This window comes from Mobula hypostoma, chromosome 1 (assembly GCF_963921235.1).
Source record: "Mobula hypostoma chromosome 1, sMobHyp1.1, whole genome shotgun sequence".
NCBI classification, from domain to species: Eukaryota; Metazoa; Chordata; class Chondrichthyes; order Myliobatiformes; family Myliobatidae; genus Mobula; species Mobula hypostoma.
In genome coordinates this window covers 19,678,853-19,691,406 of record NC_086097.1, presented here as the reverse complement: position 1 = coordinate 19,691,406, position 12,554 = coordinate 19,678,853, and the positions used below count along the sequence as shown (strand labels likewise).

The following is a 12,554-nucleotide window of genomic DNA, read 5'->3' as shown; positions in this document are numbered from 1 at the left end:
AAGAGTGAGTAAGGGATTTGAAAGTTGGAGGGGGACGGGGAAATCCAAAATGATAGGAGAAGACAGGAGGGGGAGGGATAGAGCCAAGAGCTGGACAGGTGACAGGCAAAAGGGATACGAGAGGATCATGGGACAGGAGGTCCGGGAAGAAAGACAAGGGGGGGGGACCCAGAGGATGGGCAAGGGGTATATTCAGAGGGGCAGAGGGAGAAAAAGGTGAGAGAAAGAATGTGTGTATAAAAATAAGTAACAGATGGGGTACGAGGGGGAGGTGGGGAACAGACTTCTCTAACTGCCGCTAATGAACATCGACTTCCCTAACTTCCGCTAATGCCCAACCTCCCCCTCGTACCCCATCTGTTACTTATTTTTATACACACATTCTTTCTCTCTCTCTCCTTTTTCTCCCTCTGTCCCTCTGAATATACCCCTTGCCCATCCTCTGGGTCCCCCCCCACCTTGTCTTTCTTCCCAGACCTCCTGTCCCATGATCCTCTCGTATCCCTTTTGCCTATCACCCGTCCAGCTCTTGGCTCTATCCCTCCCCCTCCTGTCTTCTATCATTTTGGATCTCCCCCTCCCCCTCCAACTTTCAAATCCCTTACTCACTCTTCCTTCAGTTAGTCCTGACGAAGGGTCTCGGCCTGAAACGTCGACTGCACCTCTTCCTAGAGATGCTGCCTGACCTGTTGCGTTCACCAGCAACTTTTATGTGTGTTGTCTGTCATTTGATAGTTGTTTTCCCTGAACTGCCTTCTCAATTTAACTAATGATTCCATAATTGCTTTAAAACCTACCTGATTTCCTCACTCCATCTTTCCTTAAATAGAAACAGAAAATGACAGAAATACTCATTGATACTCAGAGAGAGAGAATCTGGGCAGAAAAGTATTTCCAAGTCAGTGGGTTTTCATTTCCGCAGGTTTCATTTGCGAGTCACAAGAGATTCTGCAGTTGCTGGAAACCCAAAGCAATTCTCACAAAATGTTTGAAGTACTCAGCAGGTCAGGCAGCATCGATAGAGTGGAATACAGTTGCATTTCAGACTGAGATCCTTCATCAAGCCTGAAATGTTGACTGCTTATTCCTTTCCGTGCATATTGACTTCCTGAGTGCCTCCAACATTTTGTGTGTGTTGCTCTTAGTTTCCTAGTATTGGTCCAGTAACATCAAGCACCTGTTTCCTCCCTACTGTGAGTGACTCTGAACAACGTTCTCCCTTTTAACCAGCTTGTTGAGCAAGATTCCCAGTCTCAGCAAGTCTTTTATGTGGAGTTTGAAGATTTTTTTTTAACCTTTCTCACCTTTGACAGTGACACAAGCCATTTGTTACTGAGACTTATTTAATTATTTTACTGTTTAAGCATGATTAGGATATTCAGTTGAGGTGCCTTGGTGGGTGTTTAGGAGTGCCATGATGGAGTCAGCATTACAATGTTAGCAACGTGTATTTTTTCTCTGGGTCTCCTAGTTTATCGCCTCCGTCCTGAAACTGACGACTTAAAGAGACAACACAACAGTACCTCTGTGAATCATAAACACAAGAGATTCTGCAGATGCTGGAAAGCCTGGCCAACACACAAAATGCTGGTGGAACTCAGCAGATCAGGCAGCATCTATGGATGGGAGTAAGCAATTGACATTTCCGATGTTCCCAATATGTCTCGGTCTGAAACGACAACTGTTTATTCCCCTCCCCTCCAAAGATGCTGCTGAGGTCCTCCAGCATTGTGGAGTGGTTGGCTTTTGGAGGTCTGAGTTTTAGCTAGTTGGGGCATAGATGGGGCAAATGCACACAGTCTTTTCCTCAGGGTCTGGAAATCAAGAACTCTGTGTGTGTTTAAGGTGAGGAGGGAGTAATAGGAGGCTGAGGGGTAACTTCTTCCACCAAGAGTGGTCCACATACGGAAAAAGGTGCTAAAGGAAGTGGTTGGGGCAGCTGCAGTATGTTACCAATACTTAAAAGGCACTTGGACAGTTACATGGATAAGAAAGTCTCAGAGAAATGGGCCAAACATGGGCAAATAGGATAAGCTTAGACTGGATGCTTGGTCAGCATGGACCAGTTGGGCCAAAGGCCCTGTTTCTGTGCTGTTTGACTCTATGACTTGCTCTAACAATAATGCCAAGCAAGGAGGGACAGGCAGGGCCTATTTACAGTGGTGCAGTTTTATCAGTCATTTTTTTTCTAATATGTAACCCTCAGCAGAGAGAGCAAGACGACCACAATGAGGACAATACAGTGGAGGACCTCTGGAATCTAGAAGCCATCACAGAATGCCACACTCTCTTCAGCTGTACACTCCCTAAGTAGTCTGCAGCACTGTGTTAAAGTCAAGCTTGAACTGTTCAATGCCACAATAATCAGCCTACTAACACCCAGCTACACTTCAAAACTTTTTAAAAATAATCCTCTTAATAACTTGCACATGGTTTTGAAAGAGTGTCAATCAAGTACTTCATCCTCAATGCACATTTCAATAAAATTCTCCGAAGTATTTTGCAACTCATCAACCCTCCCTCTCCATCCATTCTGAACGGTTAGTTAAAAACTGAAACGCGCGGGGTGCGGACCCAACTCTCCAAACTGAGTCTGAGCCTCCGTTCATATCTGTCATAGGAGGGCAAGGAGAACTAAAGCCATGATTTAAGAAGGTTCTTTACAGCATTATTCAGTAGTTCTTAGCAAAACAGAGTCTCTTCCTCTGGAGGCTGAGGTAGAATTAGTTTGAGTAGACATTTGACAAGAGGGGATCCAAGTTAATACTGAAATACAAGATTGTACAATATTGTCCTCTTAGCCATGGAGGTAAGAGTGCTGGTGTTCCCATGGCATTGATGATCAAAATTTACCAAAGTATTGTAAACCTCCCTCCTGTGAAGTAAAAGAGGAGGGGAGGGAATGTGAGGTAGAGGCTCCAATCTGGGCACGTGATCGTGTGACGAGGCATCAGCTGGATTGCATGCAAGTCTGGCCCTAGGAGAGATCAGCTGCTGTGCTGGACTTCGGTCAGCTCCCACCTTCCACCTCCCAGCAGGTTCAACACAGAGTCATGATGCTGTCGGAAGAGAAGAGAAGTACAAACTGATCAGCTTATTGTGCTGTTGGGATGGTTACCCATCGCCTCAACAATACCACTACACCTTCCCTTCCTGTCCTTGCATCTTAATCCCTCACCCTGGATTGTTCCTCAGACAGCCAGTACAGTCAATGGACCAAGTGGCCTGTTTTATTCATTTATGAACTGGGTGATTGGGGTGTGGGGTTCGCAGGCTGAGCGAGCATTTGTCTATCTGCAATTGTTGGTTGAGAAGGTGACAGTGAGCTGCCTTCTTGAACCACTGCAGTCCGTGAGGTATAGCTACACCCACAATATTGCTTACTGCCAACTGAGCAGCTTCAAAGTACAAATAAATTTATTATCGAAGTCCATACACTCAGTGGCCACTTTATCAGGTACAGGAGTGGAAGCCGGAGTGGTCTCCGGCTGCTGTAGCCCATCCACTTCAGGGTTTGACATGTTGTGCATTCAGAGATGCTCTTCTGCACACCGCTGTTGTAATGTGTAGTGAGTTACTGTCGCCTTCCTGTCAGCTTGAACCACTCCAGCCATTCTCCTCTGATCACTCTCATGAACAAGGCGTTTTTGCCCATACAACTGCCTCTCACTGAATGTTTTTTTTTGCACCATTCTCTGTAATATCTGAACAGGGTTCCTAAACCGGCGTCCATGGCATAAAAAAGGTTGGGAAGCTCTCTCTAGAAGCTGTTGTGCATGAAGTTCCCAGGAGATCATTCATTTCTGAGATACTCAAACTACCCCATCTGGCGCCAACAATTACTCCATGGTCAATGCCAATTAGATCAGAATTCTACCCCATTCTGATGTCTGGTCTGAACAAATGAACCTCTTGACCATGTTTCCATGCTTTTATGCACTGAGTTGCTGCCATATGATTGGCTGATTAGATAATTGCATTAATGAGCAGGTGTACCAGTGTATCTAATAAAGTGGCCACTGAGCGTATGTTACCATATACTAATGAGATTCATTTTCTTGCAGGCATTTACAGGAAAAAAAAGAAATACAATAGAATTTTTCAAAACAATGATAAATAAACAAAGACTGACAAACTGTCCAAGAGAAGACAAACTGTGCAATAAAACTAATATGGAGAACATGAGTTGAAAAGAGTCCTTGTCACTTTCAGAGAGCACTTAATGATCAACCACAATGGTTGGAACTGGAGTCACAGATTCACAATTCAGAATCAGAATCACGCTGAATTATCATCGGCCGATGTGAAATTTGTTGTATTTGCGGCAGCAATGCATAAAAAGAGAAAAAAAATTGTAAGATAATTGAATTAAATTAGTAGTGCAGATAGAACTAAAAAAAGTAGTGAGGTAGTGTTCATAGGTTCAATGTCCATTCAGGAATCAGAAGGTAGAGGGGAAGAAGCTGTTCCTGAATCATTGAGTGTGTACATTCAGACCTTTGTTTCTCTTCCCTGCCAATGGCGATGAGAAACGTAGAAAACCTACAGCACAATACAGGCCCTTTGGCCCACAAAGCTGAGTCCTTACCTTAGAAATTACCTAGGGTAACCCATAGCCTTCTATTTTTCTAAGCTCCATGTACCTATCCAGGAGTCTCTTAAAAGACCCTATCGTATCTGCTTCCACCACTGTCGCCGGCAGCCCATTCCACGCTCTCACCACTCTCTGCGTAAAAAAATTTACCCCCTGACATCTCCCCTGTACCTTCTTCCAAGCACCTTAAAACTGCCCTCTCGTGCTAGCCATTTCAGCCCTAGGAAAAAGGCTCTGACTATCCACACGATCAATGCCTCTCATCATCTTATACACCTCTATCAGGTCCCCTCTCATCCTCCATTGCCCCAAGGCCTGGGTGATGGGGGTCCTTAATGATGGATGGACGTCTGCCGCCTTTTTGAGGCATTGTTCCTTGAAGTTGTCCTGGATACTGTGGAGGCCAGTGCCTGTGACAGAGCTGACTAAGCTTCCAAGTCTCTGCAGCTTATTTCGATCCTGTGCTGTGCTCTCCCAGCCCACATGTTGGTGCAACCAGTTAGAATGCGCTCCACAGTACATCCGTAGACATTTGTGAGTGTCTTAGGTAACATATCAAATCTCCTCAAACCCCTAATGAAATATAGCCGCTGTTGTGCCTTATTTGTAGCTGCATCGATGTGTTGGGTCCAGGATAGATCCTGAGAGATGTTGACACCCAAGAACTTGAAATTTCTCTCTTTCCCTCCTTCCACTTCTGATCCCTCGATGAGGATTCATGGAGCAATACAGCACAGAAACAGGACCTTCTGGTCCACAGTGACCAGGATGCCTGTTTAATCTTCTCCCATTTGGCCCAAATCCCTCTAACCCTTTCCTACCCATGTACGTATTTGAGGTATCTTTTAAATGTTAATGTACTTGTCTCAACCACTTCCTCTGGATGTAAAAGTTCCTAATAAACAACACACAATCAAAATGCTGCGGGGTTTCAGTAGGTCAGGCAGCACCTGCTGAGTGAAAGGAACTGTTAACGTTTTGGGCCAAGACACTTCACCAAGGCTGGAAATGTGGAATACAGAAACCAGAATAAAAAGGTGGGGGAAAGGGCAGCAGCACCAGATGGCAGATAAATAGGTGAGAATAAGTAAGGGGGGGGTAGGGAAGGGGGGATTAAAGGGAATGATGTGAGAAGCTGGGAGGTGATAGGTGGAAGAGGCAAAGAGCTGGAGGAGGAGGAATCTGACCATCGAACTAAGGGAAGGAGAGGAGAACCAAAGAGATGTGATGGGTAGGTCATGAGACTGGGGGAGGTTCCTATCAAATCTTTCCCTGTTCACCTTAAACCTTCACTCCCTAGATCTTGATTTTAATTTTACCTAGAAACACAACGGGGTAACAAGCCCTCCCAGCCCAATGAGTCTGCACCATCCAATTACATCCATGTGACCAACTACCTTAATAACCCATACATCTTTGGACTGTGGAGGAAAGCCACGCGGTAATGGGGTGAATGACAAACTCCTCAGAGCCAGCAGTGCCAAGTGAACTTGGGTTAATCGTTCACAGCCAAGCTCTTGAGTGTCAACATTTCTCAGGATCTATCCTGGACCCAACACATTGATGCAGCTGCAAAGAACGCACAACAGCGGCTATAGTTCATTAGGAGTTTGAGGAGATTTGATAGGTCACCTAAGACACTCACAAATGTCTACGGATGTACTGTGGAGCGCATTCTAACCGGTTGCACCAACATGTGGGCTGGGAGAGCACAGTACAGGATCGAAATAAGCTGCAGAGACTTGGAAGCTTAGTCAGCTCTGTCACAGGCACTGGCCTCCACAGTATCCAGGACAACTTCAAGGAACAATGCCTCAAAAAGGCGGCGGACGTCCATCCATCATTAAGGACCCCCATCAGCCAGGTCTTGGAGCAATGGAGGATGAGAGGTGACCTGATAGAGGTGTACAAGATGATGAGAGGCATTGATCAAAGTACATATCAGAATCACCTTATTGTGAAACATACTGGAATTGATCGTGGTTCAGTGCCAAGCATAAAACACAGGACAATACCATAACAGACAACACAACAGCAACCAACAGTTTACAAGACAATAGTGCAAACAGCCATGAGCAAGCAACAATTAGCAGAACGGTCACGTGCAAACGTCAATAATCAAACTTAAATAAATGTAAACATATGAACGGACTCAATAATTATCAACAGAACAAGGAGAGCAGGAAAGACTATCTAACAGACGTTGTGCGGGGGCAGTTAGGGTATTACACCTGAATGAGTTTTGTTGAGAAGCTGGATAGCTACAGGAAAGAAGCTTCACAGATGGCATGTAGCTCCTGGTGGTGGTGGTGGACTTGCAGCATCTCCCTGATGGGAATTTAGTGAATAGGTGGCTGCTACAGTGGGTGGAATTAGCATACACCATGTACCATATACCACAGGACCATAAGACATTAAGACATAGAAACAGAATTAAGTCATTTGGCCCATTGAATGTGCTCAGCCATTCAACCATGGCTGATCCTTTATTTCCCTTTCCTTAGCTCACTCCCCGGCCTTCTCCCCATAACCTTTGATGCCGTGGCCAATCAAGAACCTGTCAATCTCCGCCTTAAACACAAGCAATGACCTGGCCTCCACCTATCCTGAGGCTGTGCCCTCTTGTCCTAGACTCCCCCACCATGGGAAACATCCTTTCCACATCTATCATGTCTAGGCTTTTCAACATTCAAAAGGTTTCATTGAGATCCCCCCTCATCCTTCTAAATTCCAGCCAGTACAGACCCAGAGAAATCAAACGGTCCTTGTATGATAACCCTGGTATCATCCTTGTGAACCTCCTCTGGACCCTCTCCAATGCCAGCACATCTTTTCTAAGATGAGGAGCCCAAAGCTGTTTACAATACTCAAGGTGAGGCCTCACCTTGTAATGCCTTATAAAGCCTCAGCATCACATCGTTGCTCTTGTATTCCAGACCTCTTGAAACGAATGCTAACATTGCATCTGCCTTCCTCACCACCAACTCACTGCCTCCTAAAGGTTCTTTTACCTTAAGATCCCTAATCACCTCTGGTTTATTACATAACACCCAATCCAGTATAGCTCATCTGCAGAAGGCTCAATGACAAACTGCTCTAAAAAACCATCTCGGAGGCATTCAAGAAACTCACTCTTTAGAGATCCATTATCAACCTGATTTTCCCAATCGACGTGCATGTTGAAATCTCCCATGACTATCATAACATTGTCCTTTTGACATGCCTTTTCTATCTCCGATGTAATTCGTGGTCCAGATCTCAGCTACTGTTGGGAGGTCTGTATATAAATGCCATCAGGGTCCTTTTACCCTTACAGTTTCTTAACTCAATCCACAAGGACTCAACATCTTCCGATACTACGTCACAGCTTTCTACTGATTTGATGCCATTCTTTACCAGCAGTGCCACGCCACCCCCTCTGCCTACCTTCCTATCCCTCCGATACAGTGTGCAACCTTTGACATTCATTTCCCAGCTACAACCATCCTTCAGCCATGATTCAGCAATGGCCACATCATCATATACCACGTACCACATATAGTGTGTCCTGTGTTCTAACCATTGTACCCACCTTCTCCAAACTACTACGGTGTCCCACGCTGACGACTGTCATCCCCAGCTGTTTACAGATGTGGTACAGCTCAGCTTCCGTCTCTTCCGTCAGGGCACTTGTAGCTTCATCTAAAACTGGGAGGAGGAAAAGTGCAAATTTAAAGGAGAGGTATCTCTGGAGCCCGGATGGTCCCCATCCAACCCACAATGGAACTTAGCAGAGAAACAGACACCTGCCCCGATGGTCCATGTCGGTGGTAATAAATCATCCCACCCAATCACCTCAGCATTTGTAACACTAACACTATTACAGCCCTAGTGGCCTGGGTTCAATTCCGCCGCTGTCTGTAAGGAGTCTGGTCTCCCTGTGACTGTGTGAGTTTCCTCCGGGTGGTCCGGTTTCCTCCCTCATATCAAAGGATGTACTGCTTAGTAGGTTAATTGGTGACATGGGTGTAATTGGGTGCTGTGGGCTCGTTGGGCCTGTCACCGTGCTGGATTGATGGATGGATGGATGGATGGATAGATAGAGAATGACCATGAAGGGCTTACTCTTCTCCTTAAAATAGCACCTCAACCTCTCCACGTGACTGAGTTCTTGCTGCCATCATTGGTCAAGTGGCAGACACATCCAGCAAGTCGGCATTGCCCATTTAAAAGAGGATCTTGCAGAAATGAACAACCGTCATCTCACTTGACTGGCCTGCATTTCAACCCAGCTCCGCAATACCGATAGCCTATGCCACCAGCGGGCACTGTCAAAACTCCAGGAAGTTTTAGTTCTTAAATAACGCAAGATTTAAACTTAAGTTAAGCAAACTAAGGCTGCTCTGCTTGAAGTGAAGGAGGATGAGAAGTGACTTGATAGAGGTGGAGAATGGACCTTTTACCCAGGGTGGCCAATGCCAAAGGACTTCCTTTTAAGGTGAGTGTATGAAAGTTTAGGGGAGATATCAGAGATGGGTTTTCTGTTACTCAGAGAGTGGTAGGTGCATGGGACACACTGCCTGGAGTGGTGGTAGAGCCAGTTACATTAGGGACATTTAAAACATTCTTAGACGGGCACATGGATGGGCTACGTGAAGGGAAGGGTTAGGCAGATGTTGGAGTGCGTTAAAAGGTCGATACAACATTGTGGGTCAAAGAGCCTGTACTGTGCTGTAGTGTTCTATATTCTCTGTTCCAAGTAGGTAACTAAAAACTGCCAGCCACTTCCATCTGTGGGTAACGGTTGAAGGCCCCGTGGCCACAGCTTAACCAGAACCCTTCTGGGTGCACAGATGTGACCAGAAGTGGTGGAACACGCTGGGCAAGGGGCCAACTTGGGTTTTGAATGAATAAACGTGACGCGAAGAACTGAATTCATGCTTGCCGAGCGTAGGCTGTGCCACCTGACAAGAGGTAAAATGCAGGCTCCTGGGACTGCGCACTCCGCCCCGTACAGCCGGAGGCACTAGCAGGCCAAGTTGTCCAAGTGAAGCACTTGGGTTCACTGACCCCTAACTGCTGGAAACAAGAATGTACGCCATGATCCCAAACATCTCCCAATGCTTTCCCCGCCACCCCAATATCTAACCTCAACCCACCCCTCTGACCTAACTGACAGTCAATACATCCAGGACTGGGGATTGGAATGCACCAAGAATTGGGATAAAAATCAGTTGATACCAGATTTCAAGGAGGTCCTATCCCTGACGAGCCTGTGGAGTGGACATCCAATACCACCAGCGGACATACAAACTATCTGCTAGTTTCAGAGGGTTGAGCAACAGGTGAGAAAAGGAACGGTGGCTGGTTCAGGTCAAAATCCTGCATCCTGTTAAACAATCCCATTTCCTCCTACAGATGCTGCTCAACCCCTTGAATTCCTCTGGCAGATTGTGTGTTGCTCCAGATTCCAGCATCATAGACCAACCTGCATACTTGGGCTGGTGATATAAGAGTCGGGTGAAGGACAACCGCTGCATTTCTCCTGGAGACAACGCGTCATACCTGGAGAGAAGAACAAGAGCAAGCCAATCAGAATCAGATCTTCTTTACTTCATTACATGGAGGGAATACAGACGGTCAAGCTTTCTACCCACACTTCACTCGTTCTCTACCCTGCTCTAATGGGATGTCTTATCAGGCACTGAAGGAATTATGCACTGGGATGTCTCAGAAATCCATCATCTCAGAGCTGACCAGCAGCCTTTCACTTCCACAAACAAACTCTTCCACTTCCTCAAAGATCAATGTAAATTTGTTATCGAAGAATGTATATGATACCATGTACTACGTGTAGGTCTGAGGTGACCTGGACCAGCTGGGGAAAATAGGCTGAAAGATGGCCTGTGGAGTTTAATGCAGACAAGTACGAGGTGTTGCTCTTTGTGAGGGTAAATCAGAGTAGGACTTGCACAGTGAACAAAAGGGCATTGAATAATGCAGTGGAAAAGCGGGATCCGGGAATTCAGATCCACAACTCCATGCAAGTGGCATCACAGGTAGCTAAGGTCATAAAGAGAACACTTAGCACATCAGCCTTCATAATTCAAAGTATTGAGTACAGGAGGAGGGATGTTACGTTGTAGTTGTTTAAGGCATTGATGAGATCAAATTTAGAGAATTGTGTGCCGCTCTGCTCAACAAGCTACAGAAAAGATGTAAGTAAGATTGAAATAGTACAGAGAAAATTTACAAGGCTGTTGCTGGGTCTTGAGGATCTGAGTTACAGGCAAAGATTGAAAACATAGAAACATAGAAAACCTACAGCACAATACAAGCCCTTCGGCCCACAAAGCTGTGCCGAACATAGTGAATAGTGAATAGTGACTTCATTCACTGGAGCACAGGAGAATGAGTGGAGACTTGATTGAGGTATACCAAATTCTGACAGGTATAGATAGGGTAAATGTAACCAGGCTTTTTCTACTGAGGTTGGGTGAGACTGGAATTAGAGGTCAACTTTACTGGATGAAGACACTCAGAACCCTGGAACCAGTTATCATTTCCAAGGAATAATCTGGCAAGTGGAACTAGAAGTAAGGGACACAGCCTCAAGATTTGTGTGAATATATTTCGGATGAAGACAAGGAGAAACTTTTTTTTCCCCCCAGAGAGTAGTGAATCTGTGGAATTCTCTGCCCAAGGAAGCGGTAGAGGCCACCTCATTAAATATATTTAAAGTTCAAAGTGAATTTATTATCAAAGTACGCTATATACTACCCTGAGACTCAATTTCTTGCAGACATTCAGAATAAGTACAAAACAAAAGAGTCAATGAAAAACTGCACACAACAGGATGGACAAACACCCAATGTGCAAAAGGTAAACTGTGCAAATACAAAAGGAAAATGACAATAATAATCAAAAGTACATAATTAAAGACAAACAAATTCAAGACAATGAATGCAGAAAATTCCAAAAAGAAACCAGGAACAATCCAACACATCGCAGGATCCTGCAGCAGTTTAACTCAATCTGATTACTTACACAGGCACAATCAAGTGGCAAACATCATTCATCAAAACATTGCTTTACAATACAAACTTATAAAAGAAACCACACCTCACAAGCCTGATCTAGTTTTAGAGTCAGGATCTCACAAATTATAAGCCAATATGTTATTACAGACAGAACAATCTATAATAACTGTCCAGATATAATATTACAGGATAAATAAGCAAGAACAACTTAATAGATATAACCATTCCAAACACACACAACATACAGAAATCAGTAAGTGAAAAACACAAGAAATATGCTGAGTTAACAGAGGAAATTGATAGATTTTGGAACATAAACAGGGTATATATACACTGGACAGTAATATCTACAAATGGTTTCATTAAACAGTTAGGGCTACAGAGCAATATTTAGGTAAATCTTCAGAAAACAATACTAAACACCACCAGAATAGTCCATAAGAGCCTAGCAATTGAGAAGTAAGTGTACTTGGCTATGCCCGTACCTTAGGTTTTAACAGCTCGAGCTGATAAAAAATAAAAATAATAATAAATAAGCAATAAATAGTAAGCACAAGTTGTTGAGTCCATAAAAGTGAGCCCATAGGTTGATGGAATCAGTTTAGTGTTGGAGTGAGTAAAGAATGGAAGTGAGGAGAAATTTCTTTGGCCAGAGTGATGAATCTGTGGGATTCATTGCCACAGATGGCTGTAGAGGGCAAGTCATTTTAGTATATTTATGGCAGAGGTCAATTAGTCAGGGCATGAAGGGATACAGGGAGAAGTCAAGAGACTGGGTGTGAGAGGAAAATGGATCAGCCATGATGAAATGGCAGGGCAGACTCAATAGGTCAAATGAGCTAATTCTGCTCTTGTGTTATGGTCTTATCCCTTTTGGTTCAAGAGCCTGAAGACTGAGGGATAATCACCATTCCTGAATCTGATGGTGTAGGACTTGATGC

General features: G+C 44.7%; 1 protein-coding gene across 4 annotated transcripts in view; it reads right to left on the bottom strand.

Moving 5' to 3' along the window:
• Positions 1-696: 696 nt before the first annotated feature.
• Positions 697-12,554, bottom strand: part of abcd4 (ATP-binding cassette, sub-family D (ALD), member 4) — a 55,684-nt gene continuing 43,826 nt past the window's right edge. For all 4 annotated transcript variants that reach the window (XM_063044168.1, XM_063044178.1, XM_063044186.1 and 1 more), the window contains 3 exons: positions 10,062-10,138; positions 8,166-8,281; positions 697-3,059 (listed from right to left, as the gene is read on the bottom strand). In XM_063044168.1, coding sequence (XP_062900238.1) covers positions 2,988-3,059; positions 8,166-8,281; positions 10,062-10,138 — 265 coding nt within the window. In that variant the 3' untranslated portion in view covers positions 697-2,987. The remainder of the gene's footprint in view (positions 3,060-8,165; positions 8,282-10,061; positions 10,139-12,554) is intronic.